At 51.8% G+C, this 13,718-nt stretch overlaps 1 protein-coding gene across 3 annotated transcripts in view; it reads left to right on the top strand.

The window, feature by feature from the left end:
• HIF3A (hypoxia inducible factor 3 subunit alpha) overlaps positions 1–13,718 on the top strand; it is a 24,330-nt gene extending 10,612 nt beyond the window's left edge. For 2 of the 3 annotated variants that reach the window (XM_078145844.1, XM_020978436.2), the window contains 5 exons: positions 867–968; positions 3,483–3,757; positions 8,847–8,961; positions 10,640–10,721; positions 11,807–13,718. In XM_078145844.1, the coding sequence (XP_078001970.1) occupies positions 867–968; positions 3,483–3,757; positions 8,847–8,961; positions 10,640–10,721; positions 11,807–11,919 (687 nt within the window). In that variant the 3' untranslated portion in view covers positions 11,920–13,718. Of the gene's footprint in view, positions 1–866; positions 969–3,482; positions 3,758–8,846; positions 8,962–9,863; positions 10,030–10,639; positions 10,722–11,806 lie in introns of those variants that run through there. The other variant, XR_002322716.2, reaches the window with a different exon arrangement.

Here is a 13,718-nt window from a genome sequence, read left to right as displayed (position 1 = left end):
GGCCCTCCCATTTTTGACATTCCCTGTTCTAAGACCCCTCCCAGCTCTGACATCCCCTGTTCTAAGGCTCCTCCCAGCCCTGACATTCCCTGTTCTAAGACCCCTCCCAGCTCTGACATTCCCTGTTTTAAGGTCTTTCCCAGTTTTAAATGATGTGTTCCTAGGATCTTCTTCCCTCATCCCCTGTATCCTGAGTGGTTTGACACACTGTCCCACTTACTCATGTTTAACTGAAGGCAGGATCTGGACTTAGCCTCTAACCTTTGACCTCTCTGACTTTTAGCCGCTCCCATTCTTTACGTTCCTGATTCCCTGCCTGCCGTGGGGATTCCTTGGTCCCAGCTCTAGAATCAGTGATCCTTGATATTTGACTCCCATGGCCAGGGACCAAGGCTTTCCCTCCTGGGTTTTGAGCAGGCTAACCTCAGACATTTAGCCCCCTCCCCCCAGAGCCTTTGACCTTGAGGTTTCCAGTTTCATGCACGGTCTTTTTTCTCTTTTCTTCTTTGTACGTGGAAATATTTCTGTGTGTTGATGATGTTCATCAAGCGCATTTAAAAGAACAAACCAACCCATTTCCAAGGCTTCCATTACTAAGTGACCCAGTTGTGGGTACTCCCCTCAGACCCTCTGCGCTGGGGCTTTGCTGACCTCTTGGGCAGGGCTGTCTGGGGTCTTTGGAGGCTCGGCTCCTCCCCCACCGTTTGGTACTTGGCTTCCATCCGCCATTCCTGGCTGGGCTTTGGGCTTCCTATCCCATCTGGGAGGCAGAGATGGGCCTGACCTTGGAGACAACCTCGTGTCACCTGCCCTCATTTTGTAGTGCCCTGGACTCACCTGCTACCTCATCTCCATCTCGCCCACAGGCGGATCTCCCCAATGACCTTCTTCTGGAAATGGAAAACGTACACAAAATGTTTGGATTTGGCAAGACCCTGGAAGCTGTGGAAACTCTGGCTGTGGAGCAGGTAGGGCCAAGACTGGTGGCTGGAACAGGACCGTGCCCCCCTATCCCCTGTCCCCTGTCACCCAAGCTTCTTTCCTTTCCCTGAATGGACAAATATCTTCCTTTCGCTCAACTCAGTTTTCTCATCTGCAAAATGGGAACAGTAACAATATAGAAATGGTGTTTGTTCAGTGCCTGGGATTGTAGATTTAGAATTGGAAGGGACCTTGGAGGCCATCAAGCCTGACACCTTTATTTTACAGATGAAGAAACTGAGGACTGGAGAGGTAAAGTGACTTTCTCAGGCTCCCACGACTACTATGTGTCTGAGGCAAGATTTGGACTCAGGGCCTCTGACTCTGCTGTGCCTCACCTAGCATACCCATGTCATGAGGGAGGATCATGGGATGTAGAGCGTGATCTCAGAGGTCATCTCACCCACTCTCATTTTATAGAAAAAACATATGAGGCCCAGAGAGGTCGAGAGCCTTTCCCAAAGTCACACAGCCAATCAGTGGTTATTGTGATGCCTGAGGAAGGGTATGAGCCTGAATTGTGAGCCCCTCTCCCACCTTCCCTGCCCCTGCTGGAGGAGGGGGGGCCAGGCATTGGGCCTGTAGAGGCCGGGGGAGTGCCCAGGAGGGAGCAGAGTCTGACTGGTAAAGGGTGTGGTGGTGATAGGGGGAGCACTGTAGGGGGAGGTGGGCATCCACGGGGGCACCAGAAAGTTGGACGAGATGAAGACACGAGGTGCCCAGGGAAGTGCCCTGGGATCCAGTCTGGGGTGTTGCCGAGCTCATCAGGTCATAGGCTTCATCCCGAGGCCTGGGGGGCCTCAGCTCTCCATCCTCCTCCTCCTCCTCACTCAGACCACATCTAGAGAAGCCCAGAGGTCATCCTACCCAATCCCTTCATTTTACAGATGAAGAGACTGAGGCCCAAGAGGGCAAATTGACTGGTCTAAGACCACAGAGGGAGGAGGTGGGAGAGCCACAGGATTCCACTGCCCCCTCCCCCCACCCCGGCTTCCTAGGCTGCTGGGACTAGGATCTTCAGGCTGGACAATAGCAGGCTCTGGGGATAGAGGTGTCCTTCGGAGGGGGGATTAGCCCCCTTCTGCCTGGCCCCAGAGTGGAGAACCAGAAACGATGAGACAGTAGCAAAGATTCCAGCTTGGGCCTGAGATCACAAGACAATGAGAATTACCCCGGATTGGCCTGGGAAGGTAGTGAGCTCCCTGTCTCTGGAGGCCTGCATGCAGAACAGGGTTACGGTAGTGGGGGTTCTTTATCAGGGATGGCCTTGGAGACCCCTTCCAACTCTGAGGTCCTAGGTTTGGACCCCAGTGCTCCCTGACTTTATAAGCCATACTTCTTGTCCTGTAATTCTGAGGCCTCAGGGATTTGACACGCCGCCCTTAGGGGGGCTGCGTGCTTTTTGGGGTTTTTTGTACTTTCTTGTCTCTTCCCTAGCTCACACGTCTTGCTGTTCTCTGGGCGTTTATTTTCAGCAACTTCTCTCTTCAGTTTACCATGCCCAATCTCCTAGGCATCCCCAGCCTGCACCCCTACTCTTGTTAGCACCGTGTACAAGGCAGGAGGCAGTGTCTCCATGTGATGAGGGTCGCTCCTCTGAGGAGACGTGCTTGAGCTTTATGGCTGCTCTTTTGTCTGCTCAGAGACTTTTTCTGCTTCCCCCTTAACTTTTCAGAGGTAGCTGGATGGAGCAGAGAGGTCCAGAGAGACCTGGGCTGGAATCGCAGGCCGTCTTTGCAATAGTCCTGGGTGATCCTGGACAAGTCACTTGGGCTCTCTGAGTTTCCTCACCTGTAAAATGGAGGTGATAATCCCTGCAGGACCTAGCCCACAGCCTTGTTAGGAAGACATGATTTGTCCAGGCCTCATAAACAGTGCCTGGAGATGGGCAGATGCTTCAGGCATCAGGACGACCCATTTTCTAGGGAAGAGAATTGCCGTCCAGAGAGCTGAAGAGAGCTTTTCAGGGTCTCGAAAGACCTCAGTCAGCAGCAGATCTGGGGTTTGGCCTCAGGGCTCCTGCCCCAAAGCTCAACATTTCCATGATGCATGTAGCTAGAGATCACAGAATTGGGAGTCAGGGCTTGAGTTTAAAGCCAAACTCTGTTACTAAGGACCAGAGTCAACCTCAGTTTCTCCATCTGTAGATTGGGAGACCTGGACCTTGGAGAGCCTCTGAGCTCTCTTCCAGCTTGAAATCTATGCTCCTGGGATTCTCTGACCTGTGTGACCTTGGGCAAGTCTTGACCTCTGGGCCCCAGTTTCCTCATCTGTAAAATTCAGGGGAATCACTACATCATCTTTGAAACTCTTACCAGCTCTAGGTGTGGGGTCCCCTAGCCTTTTTGGGTGACTCATGGGAGAGATGGTGCCATAGGAAGGAAAGGACTGTGGTCCAGGATTAGATGTGGTTGGCTCCCTGGGTCTTGTCTCAACTCCGGGGCCAAGAAGCTACAAGGAGGAGGGTTTCTTACGTGGAATCCTCTTTCTCCTCTGCCCAGGACATCGAGGCACTAGAGTTAGAGATGCTGGCCCCCTACATCTCCATGGACGATGACTTCCAGCTCAACACCAGTGAGCAGCCCTATAGGACTCCTCGAAGACGTCCAGGAGCAGCCCCTCGCCCCCGTGCCCGCAGCTTCCACGGCCTGTCCCCCCGACCCCCAGAGTCTCTCCCTCTGCTTCGGTGGGGGAGTGACCCACGACTGAGCCAGAAGACCCACCCTGCAGAAGGGGACCCCGCAGACACAAGCTCCCAGGCTGGAGCTCGGAAGAGGTGAGGGAGGGAGTTTGGGACCTTAGATTTGGAGTTAGAGGACTCCAATTTAAATTCCAGCTCTGTGTTGAGTGATGCAATGGATAGAGCACCGGGCCTGGCGTCAGGAAGACCTGAGTTCAAATTTGACCTCAGACACTTACTACCTGGGGAACCTTGGGCAAGTTACTTAATCCTGTTTGCCTCAGTTTCCCCATCTGTAAAATGAGAGGATTGAACGTCCTTTCCACCTCTAAATCTTGCTCCTAATAATGTGTGTGTATTATAGTTGTTTTGGTCTTCCTTTTTTTTTTTTAGGCAATTGGAGTTAAGTGACTTGCCCAGGGTCACACAGCTAGTAAGTGTTCCCTTCTTAATAGATGCTTAGCTCCCTGAGGATAGGAATCAAATCAATTCAAATCAGACTGGCCAGTTGGGCAACGCAGTTCTTTCCTTCCTTCCCTCCTTTGCTCCTTCCTTCCTTCCCTTTTCTCCCTCTGTCCACATAAGAAAATGTACCCTTACCCATGGGTAAGGAATATAATTTTCATCATGGAAACCTCTCAAAAATATCTGGTGGTTTGCAGCTAGATTTCTTTATTTAAGAACCATGCCTTCAACCCAAATCACTCTGGCTCTCATTGATTGGCCAACAATAGGTCCCACCCCAGGCCCTCCTTGGTCATTGTTTGGGCCTCTGATAGGCAGTGTGAGTGTAAATAGCAGTTGTTTCTGTTTTGGCCAGAAACCCTGAGGGTCTTCCCCTACCAGATTGATTTTTTTTTTTTAGACTAGGTTAAAAAGGCCATTTTGAGCCTCATTTTTTACCTAGCCTTAATCACTGAATGGATGTTGCCTCAGTCAGACTGAGACCTGGGAAAGACCTTAGCTTAAAAAGGCCAAGATCTCCCACTGCATCCAGGGCCATCTCCAGTCGTCCTGATCTATATCTGGCCACTGGACCCAGATGGCTCCAGAGGAGAGAGTGAGGCTGGTGACTCTGCACTGCGTGCCCTCACTTAAACCCAATTCACTTGCAAGTCATGACATCACCTTCCTGATGTCATGGTCCTCTTCCAGAATGAAGGACAAACAAGAATAAGTATAATTATCCCTATTTTACAGATGAGGAAACTGAGGCCCTGAGAAATCAAGGTGCATGACTGTATGGCTTGTAAGTGTCAAAGCCAGGGCTGTAACCCAGGTCTTTTCCAGCTCTGAGACCAGGGCTCTTTCTACTACACATTGCTGTCTCTGAGCTCCCCCAGCCCCCTTTTCTGTGGTGCCCCACCCCTCATCATCTGTAGCCCTCACTGGGCATTTGCCGCGTCCTGCATTCTGATACTATGTGACCTTGGATAAGTTTCTTCCCCCTCTGGGCTTCAGTTTCCTCATATGTAAAATGAGTCATAGGGGATGATGGGTAGTACCTGGTGCTATCCAGGGAGCCCTTCTGGCATTAAATCTTGTGATCTGGAAACCTCTTCCAAGAGGAAGCCCACCAGTCTTTGTCTCATTTAGTTTAGCAATCAAGCAGTCAATATTTATTAAGCATCTACTATATGCCTACTTGTGCTGCGCGAGAAGAGGCAAAAGACAGTCCCCCGCCCTCGAGGAGCTTACAATCTAATTGCAGAGACAACTTGCAAACAAACATATACAAAGCGAGCTACAGACAGAATAGGAAATAATCAACAGAGGGAAGACATTGGGATGAAGAGGGTCTGGGGAGGGCTTCCACATTGAAGCTTGGAGCTGGAGGGGGCTCAGGGCCACCCTCCAGACCAGCCCACACCTGTGCATCACTGATCTACCAAGCAGTCAGTCTTCCAGTAGCTGCCACCTGAAATGTTTGGGGTAGGGGGGCCTTTGGCCTTGCTCTGACATCCTTCCTGATGCCAACCTTAAATATGCTTTTCCTCAACTTCCCTCCATGCTCCTGGTTCTAGGACCAAGGAGAACTCCGAATTCAGTACATGAAGAGAGCCCTATTTATCTTAGACTCTTCTCCAGGCTAAAGATGCCAAGTTCTTTCAGCTGATCCCACAGGATGTGCACTCAAGACCCTTCACCATTCTGGTTACCTTCCTCCGGGTCAAGGTTCTTCACCTTTTTCAGGTCCTAGACCCCTTTGATAATCTGATGAAGCCCAAGACCCCTTCTCAGAATCACATTGTTAAATGCATAACATCAAATACAAGGATTGCAAAGGAAGCCAATTATATTGAAATACAGTCATCAGAACGATTATGGTGATGGTGACGGTAGTGGTGATGGTGGTGGTGGTAGTGATTGTGACAGTGATGGTGACGGTGGTGGTGATGGTGATGGTGGTGGTGGTAGTGGTGGTGGTGGTGATGGTGATGGTGGTGGTGGTGATGGTGGTGGTGATGGTGATGGTGATGGTGGTGGTGGTAGTGGTGGTGGTGGTGGTGGTAATGGTGGTGGTGGTGGTGGTGATGATGAAGATGATGGTGATGATGAAGATGATGGTGATGGTGATGATGATGATAATGATGAACACAAGTTCATGGACCCATATCTAGAAGCTCTCCAGCTTTACAGTTTCAAAAACTGTAAATGCAGGGGCAGCTGGGTGGTGCAGTGGATAGAGCTCTGGCCTTGGAGTCAGGAGGACCCAGGTTCAAATCCTGCCCTGTCATGTAGGCTGTAGGACCCTGGTCAAGTCACTTGACTTCCCAGTGTCGCCAGGCACCTCTCTCAAGACTATAATTTGCAGAGCAGATGTAAAGAGAGTTTGCTCATCTGGGACATGGGTCCAGTCCCCATCCCTAAACACAAGGCCCTGCTCTTCATACTGGGGTTACAGAAATGGAAAATGATGGTCATTTTCTCTGCCCTCAAGGACAGTCCACTAGGAAGCTAGACTGTGATGGTATCAAAATAAATGAGCATGGTATAAGGTAGAATGTGAATGGAGGAAAAGCTGAGGAGGAAGGAGGAGGGCCCTTGGAGGAATGGGTGATCAGGGCAGGTCTTGAGCCTGGAACATGAAGGAAGAAGAAGGCTGTCAGCTGGTGGAAGGGAAGTGGCACGGGGGTGGGGGGTGCATGGAGGTGGTAGAGGACAGGACCAGGTAGTGAGATATCGTGTACCCTAGTTTGACCGAAGCCTAGAGTTTATCAAGTGAAGTAGAGGGTTCTACGGGTGGAGAGGTAACTGGAACCCAGCGTATGGTCAGCCTGAGGAGTCTGTACTTTATCCCAGAGGCAATAAGGAGCCAAATGTCTGAGCAGGGAAGTGATGTTATAGCCATGAGGGTAGCTCAGGCAGCTAAAACAGGTTCTATTTTTTAAGAAGAACTTCCTTAACCCAGTTGTACAAATATTAAGTCATCTTACAGATTAGGAAAGTGAGGCTTTGGAAAGTTGGAGGCTTGCCCAGGGTCACACAGGTTAACATCCTTGCCCCGACGTTCTGTTCTTCTCGCTTGTTTCAACATTGTCTTCAGTGACCAGTTCACTGCTCCCCGTGTGATCAGCCTGTGTTCAGAGTTTACCCTTTGTGGGACCTGTTCTGGCCTGATTCCCTGTGATATGGAATGAAATGAAATACTTGGAGGAGAGCTGACAGTTAACAGAAGGAGGTTTTCTTAGCTGGAGCTCAGAGAGGAGATTGATCAAAGACATCTTATGATTTAGCTCAGCACTGTGCCCCAGACTCACCACTGCCCCCGGTGGTCCGGGCGAGCTGGAACACCTCCTCACTCTTGGTACTCTGGTGACCTGGAAGCCAGGCCACACAGCAGAACCTTAGTGCAAAGAGCCATTAAGTCTCGAGGACAATCTTAATTCTTCTTCTTTTTTTAATCTTCATTTATTTCTGTTTGGGAGCCTCTTAGAGAAGGCCTGAGAGTCCAATCCCCCCCCCTTTTTTTTAAGGCAATTGGGGTTAAGTGACTTGCCCAGGGTCACACAGCTAGTAAATGTCAAGTGTTTGGTCTGAGGCCGGATTTTTGAACTCAGATCCTCCTGACTTCAGGGCCGGTACTCTATCCACTGCGCCACCTAGCTGCCCTGAGTCCAATCCCTTTTAAGGCAAAGCTAGTCTGGCTTTCTAGGGGCAGAGCCTTAGGGCTCTGCTCCCCCCATACTTGCACATCCTAGGTGTGTGAAGTTTCACCTTTTTTGGGTCCTAGACCCCTTTGATAATCTGATGGGCCCATGGGCCCATTCTGTTGAGACCTTTTTAGGATCCAGACTCAGTTTTTCAGTGTATTAGCTCTACCTCCCAGAGTTGTGTGGCACTGCAGAGAAACATTATTTCTATACCTTTATTCAAAAGAGAGATGGAGATGTTAGCTGTCACTTGGCCAAAGACAAGACGTTTAGATACTCTGTAAGAACATTCAGCCTTCCCTCTGTGAGCATTTTGTAAGCACCTACGGTGTGCCAAGCAATGTCTTTTTTCAGCTAAGTGATAGCTGAGCTGTGCCTGTCCTTTCAGGTAACAGTGACCCAGCCCTGGAAGGCACTGGCACAGGAATGTGCTCATGGCATGCCTTCGTCAAAGATGGCGCTGTGCTCCATGGGCAAAGCAGAGCTGCAGGAGCTCAAATGAAACCTGCGATGCACACATTTAGACCCATCTCCACTCCATGCGCTATCTGTGCCCAGTCTGTGGTGGAGCATTCCGAGTTCATATTGGTCTGATCAGCCACAGTCATACCTTGACTCCAACATAGTGATGGCGTTTTGGTTTTCTTTGAGAACAAAGGCCACGTGGGAGAAAGCCTTCATCAGTCGGTAAACATTTATGAAGTGCCCACCATATGCCAGGCACTGTGCTATGCACCGGGGGTACAAAGAGTCAAAAGATAGTCTCTGCCCTCAAGCAGCTTACAGTCTAATTACACGTAGAAGGTCATTAACAACAGCTGATCTCTTGAGTGGAGGAGTCCTTGTTACCAAGACTTCTCCTCTCCTCTCCCTTCTTGGTGCCCAGCACAGATCTGGGGCTGGGCGTGTCTGAGATGCTCAAGTCAAGGCACTTTGCAAAAGTCAGGGAAGGGTTGCGACCCCCCAGTACTGGTGATTGCTACTGTGCCCAGGTCTCCTGGTCCTGAACTCTCTCCCTCCCTTTCCTGCAGGACCCTGCCCCAGAGCTTGGAGGAGGACGGCGGGGCGGAGGCCCTGGGAGCAAAGCCCCCCAAGCGATCCCCCAGCCCAGCACCGGAACACTTTCTGCTGCCGCCCCTCAGCCTGGTATGTTGGGAAATAGGGGCGTCCATGGGGGAGGGGGACTGGAGGGAGACAATCAAAGGATCTCTGAGCTGACCTTCTCATTTGACCCGGGAAGGAAGTGGGGCCCAGAGGGAGAAAATTCAGCAGCGGTCACATCGTGGCACCAGGATCTGAATTCATCTGCTCCAATTCCTTTCCATATGCCACAGATAGCCTTATGTTTCTGCGATGGAGGCCATGGGGTGAGGATTTCTAGACAGAGTCAGGAGAGCCTTGCGTTCAAATCCCTCATCTGACATGTAATAGCTGCACGGCCATGGTTGAATCATGTAGCCTCAGTGTTCCCATCTATAAAACGGGAGCAATGATAGCACCTACCTCCCAGGGTTCTTGTGAGCTTCAGATGAGGTCACACATGCAAAGCACTTCTCAAACCTGGATTCTCTTTGGAAATGTTTGCTAGGATGATAATCATGTGGACGGTTTCTCTGCTGCTGCTTCATTCTGACACAGGGGTGAAACCAGGTGTGACCCTGGGTACCTGGAACATAGGCCCTCGAAGGCCCTACCATGGCTGCCAGGGGGCACAGTGAATAGCACCCTGGGTCTGAAGTCAGGAAGGCCTGAGTTCAAATCTAGCCTCAAATATTTACTAGCTGTGTGACCCTGGGCAAGTCACTGTCCACCTCCGTTTCCTCATCTGAAAAATGGGCATAATAGCACCTGCCTCTTAGGGTCGTCGTAAGGTTTGTGAAGCACTTCACAAACCTTAAAGCTGTCTATAAAGGCCGATGATGACGATGTTAATGATGACGATAAAACTGCATATTAAACGTTGAAGATAGTAACAAGATTGCCCGGTTCGTATCCCCTTGTGAATTTCTTTGTTTTTCTTTCTGCGTGTTTTTTAATGCTTCATTCAGGAAGCATTTGTTAAACTCCTACTACGTGCCAGGCACATAGTGAGGACACAAAAGCCGGAAACGGCCCCGGCTCGCTAACGTTTCCATTCCACTGGGAGAAGACGCCTGAGCGGAGAGAAGTCGGCGCCCAAGATATTCAAAGTTACTTGTTGAAGGAGGGGCACTGGTGAGCAGGAGATCAGGGCTGCCTCCTCGGAGGAGGAAGTGGTCCTGAAAGCTCTGGAGAAGCTAGGTGTTCTGTCGATGAGGAGGGCGCAGAGGTGGGAGATGGGATGCCATATGCAGGAAACAGTTACGTTGGCTACTTTCCATACATGAACTCATTGGAGCCTCAACAGTCAGTGAATAACAAGCATTTATTAAGCACCTACTGTGTGCTGAGCATTGGGGATACAAAAAAAGGCAAAAACATCATGCAATCAGCCAGAGCTCTGGGAATGAGGTTCTTGTTCGTTCATTTTTCAGTTGGGTCTGACTCTTCGTGACCCCATTTGGGGTTTGCTTGGCAAAGTGGTTTGCCTTTTCTTTCTCCAGCTCATTTTACAGATGAGGAAACTGAGGCAAACAGGGTTAAGTGACTCACCTAGGGTCACACAGCTAGTAGGCATCTGAGGCCAGGTTTGAATTCAGGAAGTTGAATCTTCCTAGCTTGCACCGTACCACCCAGTTGCCCATAGGGAACAGAGACGGGTGGCCGTCTGGGGGAAGGGACGGAGGGGACACAGTGGACCTGGGAGCCCTGGGGAGCGCTTCCTGATTTCTGCCTCCTCCACCAGAGTTTTCTCCTGAGCAGTGAGGCCACTCCTGGCACTCAACCAGATACCGACACCAGGATCCTGGAGCTTGAAGAGCCCATGGGTGAGTGAGGGAGTTCTGGGGAGGAGGGGATATTTCAGCAAGGGCCCAGGAAAGCCCTGGGGTCATTGCAGGATTTCCTGTCTGAGTGATCTGTCTTCTGGGAGGATCAGACCTGGCTAGGAGTGGCTAGTAGGGGGAGTTGCGGAGGCGGATTTTGGCTCAGCAGAAGCAATAGCATCCTGATCATCAGAGGGATCTGATAGCTCAGTGGGCTGCTTCAGGAGACAGTGAGCAACCTGTCACGGGAGACCTTTAAGTGAAGGCTAGCTGTTATAGGAGAGGGGTCATAGCATCCAAAGCTAGAAAGGATCTCAGAGGCTATCTCGCTCATCCCCCTTACAGATGAGGAAACTGAGGCAGACGAGGTCAAGTGACTTAGCCAGGGTCACACAGCTAGAAGGGGTCTGAGGCCAGGTCTGACTGCGGTCTGATTCCAAAGCCAGTGTGCCTTCCGGGAGGGATGACCTGTAAGCTTCCTGCCGACACCGGGATTCTGTGGGTTACCCTGGGGCGGGGTTGTTTTTGCTTCCCCGGCCCTTGACATATGCTTCATACCTGTTTGTTGCCTGACTGATGGAGACAGTGTGGAAGCTGTGCCGTTCACCCTCAGAGCAGTCAACCAGACCCTCCAAACATCTCCCCACTCCCCCATGACCCTGGGCAATGTCATCTCTTACATTCTAAGAGAGGAGGTGACATGTAAGATACATGCATGTTCATACAATGTGCACATATGTTCACACAAGTAGATGGAAGAGAGGGAAGATAGGGGAAGCTGGGAGGTGGAGGGTCCTGATCCCGGAACACTAAGGGGACCAGTGTCACTGGGTGGAGAACCCACAGAAGAGTCAGGTGTCAGATGGGAAGGTAGGAAGGGCCACGTCAGGGAGGTCTTTAAAAGCCTGAGGTACTAGGGAGCCACAGCAGTCTGCTGAGGAGAGGAGTGACGTGGTCAGAGCTGGGCTCTAGGAGGACCATTCTGGCAGTGAGTGGAGGATCTACTGAAATGGGGAGCGGCCAAGGCAGGCGGACCTCCCAGAGCATTCCTGGGTTCACTGACTTTGCCCTTCCTGCCCCCTCCACAGCCCTGGCCTCCTCCTCCCTGCTCTCCTTCTATGAGGATGAAGATACCGCTCAGCCCAGGGGTCACTTCCAGCTGGAGGAGACCTTACCTCAGGAGCTCACCCCAGGCACCTGAGACACCCCCTCTCCTCCCTGCCCCCCAGTCCCCTGCCCTCCCCCCTTCCTCCCTCCCCACACCCAGGACCTCAGCCACACTCCAAGCCCGCAGCCTACGCACAGGATAGAGGGATCTGGGGCCAGGGGAGAGGGACCTGTATCCCCCTCCCATCCCCACTCCTTCTCACACCAGGCCCTACCTCACTGTTCCCTCCCACCCCAGCCCTCTGTGTCTCAGGGGATATGGGTGGCCAGGGAGAGCCAAGCAAACCTCAGCTGGGATGGAGGGAGGCCCATCTCATTCCCACCGGTCCCACACTTTCCCTAAGGGGTCAGGGTCCTAACCCCTGGCTCAGCTCAGCGACCCCCCTCTTGCAGGGCAGGGACCTCCCCTCTCCCTCCTCCCACCCCCTCTCAGGATCTGTTGGTGCTCATTTATTTACACAGTTACCTCACCCATATTTTAGGGGTTTACTTTATAAATGGGGGTTTTCAGGGTGGGGGGTTGGGGGAGGGCTAAGGACTTTTTCTACAGCATGCTTTATTTTTATCTCTGGGGTACACATAACCGCCTTATGGATGAGAAAAATCTCCCCTTTTTGTGATAAATGATCTCTTTTTAAAATTGTTATAATCTAAAGGTACAGGGAGGGGGTGGGGGAGAACTGATACAGACCCCTGAACCTTCCCCTAGGTTTCAGGGGAGCCCTTTGAACCAGACCTCCCATCTTTGTACACGTCATCTCCTTAATGCCTTCTTTCTTCAGACCTCTCACCTTCTCAGCTGCCTCTCGTTCCTTCCAGACCTCACCCCATCCAGACAACCAGGCGTGGGGGCAGACCTGGCCCCTGGCCCCAGCCCTGGCACTTATCTGACTTGGCCTGGTGTCCCTCGCCTTTTCTCTGCCTCAGTTTCCCTTTCCATGAGCTGAGGCATGTGGACTCAGTAAGGAGCCTCCTAGCTTGGCCCTTTTGTGGTTGTGTGAGCAGACACCTGTCTCTCCAGACCTCATTTCACATAATCGGAATATGTTACAGGTGGAGGGGTGGGGGTGGGGACTTGTCCAATCCTCAAATCTTAAGATTTAGAGCTGGAATTCAGAGATTATCTACTCTGACCCCCCTCATTTTACAGATAAGGAAACTGAGGCCCAGGGAGGCAGAGAGCCTTCTCCAAGACCACAGATAGCAAAGCTGAGGGTCCAGAAGGCCGGTCCCTTGGGGTCTGGCCATGGCCTTTTCTCCATCCTGGTTCCAGATTCACTGCCTCTGTCTCTCTCCCCTTTGTCTGCTTCCCCAGCCCCAGGCAAGTGGGGACCATGAGGCACTCCCCTGGGGCCAAGCCCAGATTCCAGGCCGCCCAGTCACACGCACAGCTCCAGCTGCAGGTCTCCAGGCGGGGCGTGGTTGAGGAGAGGGGTCACAGGACACCCCTTCCTCTATCCTGCCTCCGTGATACCTGCCTCTCATCCCCTCTCCCCTCCTCCCTGTTTGCACGATGGTGCTACCCTTTGGGTCTGAAGCTGGGGACAAAGAACCCCCCCACACACATACAGACACACATAAACCCCTTGGTAATTTCCCACCATCCCCTTCCTGGGGGCTCCCCTCCCCCTAGGCTGGGGAGTCAAGGAGTCACCAGATGGTGCTATGGGGTCTGTGGGGTAAGGACCGGGACTTTCTCCCAGCTCTCCCCAGTAGGTCAGAGGCCTCAGTGGAGGGGGCTGTGGAGGTGGGAGGGGGGGAATTGGGGTGGGGCTATGTCTGTAACTACCACCCCCACCCCCAATAAACCCTTCAGCCTGAAAGGCACCAGAA

The sequence above is a fragment of the Phascolarctos cinereus genome, unplaced genomic scaffold, assembly GCF_003287225.1.
Source record: "Phascolarctos cinereus isolate Bilbo 61053 unplaced genomic scaffold, phaCin_HiC Scaffold_726;HRSCAF=1367, whole genome shotgun sequence".
Lineage (NCBI taxonomy): Eukaryota > Metazoa > Chordata > Mammalia > Diprotodontia > Phascolarctidae > Phascolarctos > Phascolarctos cinereus.
This window is presented reverse-complemented; position numbering and strand designations above follow the sequence as displayed.